This window comes from Enoplosus armatus, chromosome 13, assembly GCF_043641665.1.
Source record: "Enoplosus armatus isolate fEnoArm2 chromosome 13, fEnoArm2.hap1, whole genome shotgun sequence".
NCBI lineage: Eukaryota > Metazoa > Chordata > Actinopteri > Centrarchiformes > Enoplosidae > Enoplosus > Enoplosus armatus.
Window position 1 is genome coordinate 8,927,669 of NC_092192.1, and position 7,590 is coordinate 8,935,258.

The 7,590-nt window shown below is 39.6% G+C and overlaps 1 protein-coding gene across 1 annotated transcript; it reads left to right on the plus strand.

Annotated features, from left to right (window-relative positions):
* The first annotated feature begins 283 nt into the window (after positions 1 to 283).
* LOC139295232 (NEDD4 family-interacting protein 1-like) lies at positions 284 to 7,111 on the plus strand. Its single transcript, XM_070917374.1, has 7 exons — positions 284 to 445; positions 1,774 to 1,861; positions 2,993 to 3,123; positions 4,921 to 5,008; positions 5,176 to 5,300; positions 5,555 to 5,621; positions 5,782 to 7,111. The coding sequence occupies exons 1-7, from the start codon at positions 416 to 418 to the stop codon at positions 5,883 to 5,885; spliced, it is 633 nt and encodes a 210-aa protein (XP_070773475.1). The 5' UTR covers positions 284 to 415; the 3' UTR covers positions 5,886 to 7,111.
* The last annotated feature ends 479 nt before the right edge of the window (positions 7,112 to 7,590 follow it).

The following is a 7,590-nucleotide window of genomic DNA, read 5'->3' on the forward strand; positions in this document are numbered from 1 at the left end:
AAGAATGAAGAAGCAGCTGGCCGGTTTCACAATAAAAGCCCCGGAAATTTGATATAAAAATAATAATAATCATGGTTCTTCGCGAGGAAGGAATGACTGAAAAAAACAAATAACGATGTAGGCTACCTATTACTTCACTAAAAATAACTCAATATATTTTCAACGACACTGTCTATGGTTCTCAATATGGACTTTATTTTAAAATGCTAACAGGAAGCGTTTTGTTTTATGCTGAGCGATGCTGAAACTTGACAGTAGTGTGAGCACTGAGCGGTCGAGGGAGGAACAGGTTTTCGTTGAGACGAGGATTGAGTTTACAGTTTGTACTGTTATATAATTTCGCTGTGGTTGGGTGTAGGGTTAGGGTGGCGGCGTGTCCCTTCTCTGTTGTTGATTACTAACCGTTCATATCGGAATGGCCGAACCGAGCGCCAGATATCAGCAGGTATGAGAACACTATCAGTCCATAGCTAACACACGTTTAAGATTTAACATAACATGGCAACGTCAGCTGTATACTGTTAACACTAACTGTAAGTGTTGGTGTCACTTTCCGGAAAATTACGGTTTCCTATTCAAGAGGGCTGTATGTCACTGTCGTCAATTATCATATGTCAATGTTATTGCGATGAACCTTGTTATTTTCATCGAGTTAACAGCACGCTAACTAGCTAACGTTATACCAACGCTAACGTTTCCTCGTTAGCTTTTTTGTTCGAGCTAACGTTGGATGAACGTGAACTTCATTGTCTGTTCGGGTGTTTTGTCTTTGATCGTTTGTGATTTCACTATTCTTTAATTATGCCAGAAAAGCTTGCCAACTAACTGTATGCTGTCTAGTTAGCATTGTTGAATACTAGGCAAGGTGCAACTTAATTTAACTAACATTAACGCTTTTCGACCCTGTGTATGCTAATGTGAATGTTTGCATATCACATGACCTACAGCAGTGGGTGTGTTCGTTGGTCATCTAGTTTAAATGCTAAATCGCCAGCTAACCTGCTTAGCTAGCTAAGTGTTGGTAGGGCAGACAGTCATTATTACTTCTTGATTAATTCCCGGAAGGTTTTATGGAAACAACTATTTTGGTTGGTACTTCTTAAAGAGGAACACTGCGAGAAAGAGTTGAGAGTGGAGTTTGTTGTGTTGAGTTTATAAGCAGTTGCTATTTTCCAGAGGAATTCCCTTTGACATAATTGCTCCATTATAACCCAAGTAAATATTAATTCATCATCATGAATCATTGATTTATTATTTGGATGGAAGATATTATTAATCCTCCATACTGAAGCATGCCTGTAGACAAATTTCATATGCCTGCATGTTCAGGTGATCTGACTGACTAAAAGACTCACTAGATTATGCTAGCAAGTAATTGGGGTTAATTAATGGAATTAATTATTTGGAAAAATGCCATTTACCAGTTACCACTGTCCCCATTTCCCCTATAATGTAATCCTACAAATTTTCACGTGTTTCCTAGAGAAATGAGAAACACGTGGTTGGTGTTTCCCCTTTTATAATGTTTATATATGCTTGGAAAATGTGGTTTTGGGCCCAGTCTCCATTCATCTCCTCTGATCATGTAATTGATGCTTAGTTTTTGACTTCTTTTATATAGGCTGGGGTGTTGCTATAATCATTTAATACTACACAGATAGTGTGAAGCTTCTTTATCTAAAAGCATCCGTTTCAAATGGAGGGCAGCCAGCCCTGCCACTGGTGCATTGTCGCCTTAAATAAACCAGGATGTGGTTTCTGTCGCCTGAACAGCTGCCTAATGAGGAGGAGCCAGAAGAGAGTCCACAGGTAGCAGCTGACGCTCCACCCCCATACAGCAGCATCGCAGTGGACAATGCTGGTAAGGCCGTTACTCATCCAGATGTTTCCCTGGTGCTGAGGTAATTTGCAATGGTGGCATATTTGGGAATCATATTTGTGTTATATAAGATTTCTTAAGCCAGTGAATAATAAATGACTGTGGCCTATTCAGCATTAACAATCAAGGCATTGTATGAGCTATTAATTGATATCCTTATTACTGCAGTATACACTTTGCAGCTTCAAAAGGATAAATAAATTGATAGTTAACAACACATAGGTCAGAAATAAATGTTTCCTTTTAGTAATGTCACAATCAACTGCTGAAACTGAGTCTGATACTTATATTTACCTAAATGTTGATTAAATATTTATCTGACACCTTTGAAATAACAGCTGTAGCCTCCTAAATTTGGCACACCTTATTTTTCCACAAGCTTCTTGTTCCAAATACTGAAGGTCCTGATTCAAAACTATGAAGTTGATAAGCCTAAATTATTGATATGATACAACGGTCTGTGCCGGCTGAAAATGAGAAGCTGCTAGTTGACTGTTTGTACACTGCTCTTTGCAGAGAGGAGAGACAACAGATTTGTTACCATCGCAGGTTAGCAAATCCGTGTATTTTGCCAACCCAGGTCTCAGATGACAAAACACAGTAGAGTTTAGTGAAGAAGGGATCAGATTTTGAAGAGCTGGTTGCTTTCAGAAGGCCTCTTAGTTATAATAGCTGACTTTTACATCCAACCATCTTACAGAACAGCAGGGCCTCTTATTAACCATACCTTCTGAGTTATATTACCACTATAGGGGCAGTCAAACATTACCTCAGTGAGCAAAATCTCACACAATAAAGAAAAGATGTGTCTTGTTTGCATAAACAGCACTTTTATTGTAATTTAATAATGTAATTGAGTTTGTTGTCAGTGGGGATTAATACGAAATTCTAGTTCAGAGATCACCTCCAAGTCTTGAGCCTGTTTCCACTTCCAGAACTGCTTGTAGTGACTAAGCTCAAGAACAAGAACACATGTTAAATAGTGGCTTTAGTTTTGGCAATGACTGTAAATATGAATTGCAGTTACTAGTCTGCTGTCTGCCAATACAAAATAAGACTTTATATTAGTAAAACTTCTGCCTCTGTGTTTGCTCTGCGCTGTTTCTTTTTCAGCCTACTTTGAGTACAAGGAGGACGGGGCTTTCCCCAAGCTTCCATCATACAACGTAGCGACCACGCTACCTTCCTATGATGAGGCAGAAAGAAGCAAGGCAGAGACTACTGTTCCCCTGGTAACCGGAAGAGTGAGTGTCTCATTTTTTTCCCTTTTTGCCAGTGGTCACATGTACTCTGCATGCATGCACACACACACACACACACACACACACACACACACACACACACACACACACACACACAAACTTGTTAGCTTCTGCTCAATCAAGTCACAAGTTCCTGTGTTGTCTGCAAGGCAGGAAGTGCTTAGCACCCTGCTACGGAAAGTTTTTTTTGTTTTGTCTTCAGAACTCTGTATGTGTACTTACTTCACATGTCTGATTGTGTCTCTGTTATCCCTACATGAACTGCTGCCAGCCTTTGTTGATGGTTTGAACAATAGCAGATGTATAAACATTAAGAATCAAGAAAACATTTATAATCACTCATATTAAAGGGACTTCAGTAATATTTTTGCACACAATGACCACAGTCTCACAAGTGCTCATAGGTGCCAGCCTTTTTCATCTCCCAGGCCCCCTGAAGTACCATCTGTGTACTTTGCACCTGGGTGTGTATTCCAAAAATCTGAGTAAATATCAGATGCAGGGTTGCCTTTACATTTTTAGGACAGGTATTTAACCTGTGATGTAGCTAAAATCAACCAGTCTGTCCTTGTTGATGCAGATATGGATTGTCAGTGTATAATTCAGAAATGTTGGGCAGACATATAAGGCACATTATGTCTCCAAAGCTTTAATGGCATGATTGCTTAGGGATCAACATCCAAACAAAATATCTGTGTGTGGGAACTCTTTCCTTTCCAGTTATAATGTAGTTGTCCTTTTATTTACAAAGGGCAAAGCACAACTGATCTTCTACAGCATGCCATTAACTTGCATTTAATGCCTGAGGGACTGTTTGAAAAGGACACCGGTAATCCAAACTCCCGTGTGCAGGCTTGTCATGAGCAGCTCATACACAAAAGCCATCTCTGTCAGCAGCAGCAGAAAGTCTTTCGCACACACACACACACACACACACACACAGACACACACACACACACACACACACCTGATGTGCCTTTTAAAAACTACTGTTTCTGTTAAAAGTTGAAAGAAAAAAAAATATCAGCCAAAAGATGACAGCTCGTCTCTGACCCCTAGTGGTCACTGTGATGCTTAGCACTTTATTGCATGTGGGGCCACCCTGTTTGATTGTTGGTGTTGTGTTTCTCTGCCACACACTGCCATGGGCTCAGCAGCAGCCTCAGCACAGGGAACGCCTGGAGACTTTTGACGATGTAATTCGCAGTTCACTGGAGGTAACTGGGAGGAGTGGGAGGAGAGTGTCTGATGAGAGGAAGTGTATTTGGTCCTTGTTTGGTGTGTGAAAACACAGATGTACCTACAGTGTTTTATGTATTCAGCACCCCACCCTTCTTGTATGTTTGTGTATTTAGAGTGCTAGTTAGTGCTTAGTTGATAGTTATACAAGATGTACTGGTTCTCCTGATGTCCTACATTGAATTTGACTCCAGGCCTTTGGGTAAAGTGACAATGATAGTAATTAAATAGGCTTGCTGTGTTGTGGTGGTTTCATTGGTCTGTTGGTTGTTTGTGTTACTCTCTGTTGTCAGCACAGCTTGGTTTTTACTAGCAGGTGCTTGCCCGTGCTTAATCCTAATTCATGTTGATCTCAATCACTTTATAAAATAAATAAAATAAAACTAACTTTATCAAATTGGTTTGATTGATCTGTAGACTGGAAATAGTTTCACATAAGTGAAGTAAAGCCCTGGAAAACTCTGCTACTGCCTGGCTGTGCTGTGGTGAAATAGTCTGAGTGCTTAAATAGCTGACTTTCTCTTTTTGTTTTCATCACAGGATGAAGACTTTGTGACCAGAGACGACTTTGAAGATGCTGATCAGCTGAGGATAGGAAATGACGGCATCTTCATGCTCACTTTTTTCAGTTAGTTACCCAATCTACTCATCTTACCCATCTTCTTTCATCGTCTGCTCTTTACCTAGATTTGTGCAGAAATTACATTTTCTCTTAGATTTCATGCTTTTTCACAGTTTCATGTTTTTTTTGACATGTTAAACACTCACTCTCTTTCCCCTCCATCCTTTGTCCAGTGGCATTCCTGTTCAACTGGATCGGTTTCTTCCTGTCTTTCTGTCTGACCACCTCAGCAGCCGGCCGCTACGGGGCCATCTCAGGCTTTGGCCTCTCCCTCATTAAATGGATCCTCATAGTCAGGGTACAATGCACTCAAACACAGCACACATACAAACACATAAAATGTGGTTTTATGTACGCACAAACAACTCAAAAGCCCCAAACACCGCTCTGGTATTTTAATGTTGTTTCTGTAGTGGTTGGTTTGTTGGCGTTACACTATTTCCTCAAAGATCTCTTGAGAACTCTTTTAAAATGCAGGACTCATTTGAGTGAAACCAGTGCAGGCCATATTTATTCTAACCAGTCTTTTCTGTCGTTCTGTTGGGTTTCTAGTTCTCCACATACTTCCCCGGTTACTTTGATGGACAGTACTGGCTGTGGTGGGTGTTCCTGGTGTTGGGTAAGTAGCTAACCTCTGAATTTACATCAATCAAATTAAGAAATCAAATGGATGTGTCCTCCTTGTGACACATTTCTGCTCTCTGGTGCTCCATTTCAACAGTGTTGAGGTGTTCATATGCTGTGTCTCACTGTCCGTTTTTTTTTGTTTTTGCTCTCAGGCTTCTTGCTCTTCCTTCGAGGATTCATCAACTACGCCAGAATCCGCAAGATGGCTGACACCTTGTCCACCCTGCCCCGTACCCGAGTCCTGTTCATCTATTGAGCTCACAATCCATCAGCTTTCATCATCATTTTTTTTCTCCTTTTCAGTGAGACATACTGTCTGGCTTTATCCTATCAAAAAGGGAGAAAATAACTTTTTTTTTCTTCCTCTGCTTGACATGATTTGGACAATACAACGTCTGTTGTCCCCTTTTGGTGTAAAATAGTGAATGCTGAGAAATCTGTAAAAACCCTTCAGTTGTTAGTGGTGAACTGTCAAGTGCTATTTGCAATTATGAAGTGTGTGATGTATAAATTAATGCCTTATTTACGGTTTTACTATCTGTTGGTAGCAGCGGCATGCACTGTTCTCCTGTTCAGCCACCAGGGGGCAGTCTTGTTTGTGTTATTTTTTCACCAGTCTTCTATCTGATGAAGTCATTTGTATAGAGAGGTGGTCGTCAGCCCAGGGGTAGTGGGTAATTTGGGAGTTTGGGGGTTGATTTACACAGTGTGAATTAATATATTATTAAGTACCAATTTAATGTACTTTTAATCCTCCTGACCAATATTTTTTGTCCCTTGTGAAATAGTATATAAATCAGGTAATACAAGACTGAGAAGGGAAAACCATTAGCTTTTTTTGGGTTCAGGAGCTGAGAAGGTTGACACATGTATAGAAGATCAGGGGCCGGGTTTCCCCTAGACCATTTTCCCTCACATTGTCCATGCTTACACACACTGTATCAGGAATGTTGTTTCCTTACATATGAGATATGTACAGTGGCTTCAGAAAGTATTCAGACCCCTTCCCTTTTTGCACACTTTCTTGTGTAGTAGAAGTAATTTTAAATGGATAGAATTGCCATTTTTGCCCATCAATCTAAACTAAACTTCTTGGGCAGGATGGGGATCACTGCTTTGCTCAATGACAGTGATAAGGATGGAATAAACTGATAGTCCGTCACTGGAATCAGATGTGCAACTGGACGGTTCTGGTTAAATTAAATGATTCCGATGCCCTATCTTAGTCACTTGCAATCCATTGTTTCCAATGAGGAAAAAATAATTATATTACCAAATGTGATTTGGAAGCCCAGCCCTGTGAACAACAAGGACTATTTTAACAGAGCAGAGATTATTTTCCTTTGACCTTACAGTGAAATATTAAAGGAGTCATTCTTTTTATGTTTACCCTCCTTCTTGTGGAAGTGAAATGATGATTTTTTATTGCAAGGATCTGAAGTATCTGGCTTGGAAATGTTTGGAATTAAAGTGGAAAAAGTACATTTTTGTATTGAGCTATTTTATCAAGTGGTAAAAATATGAGCCATTTTAGTTTTGCTAGTTATTCAGGTTGCGGGGCACCATTTCCTCTTAGCTGGATCACCACAATAACTTGAAACTATAGTGCTTTATCATACCAACCCCAATCAGAAAATTGTAAAAATAACTAAACTAAAAGGAGGAGCTATTTCTGTCACTCCTGGATTTTATTAACTGTACTAATTTATATACAAACATTTCAATCCACTTGTTCCATGCTTTTGCTATCTGGGCTGCTTAAGAGGAAGCTCAGGTGTGTTTTGACTTTGGAAAAAGCATTTCAAAAGAATCACAATTCATTTTTTTATGTGTTTTTTCTCTAAAATGCCTAAATTGTAGCGATATATGAAGAAATTTGAGCATAGATATTCTTTCAGTGGATAATAAATTGTTTTAGATTTGATCCACTTTTATTTGAACTCTGCCTCATCCTGATGACC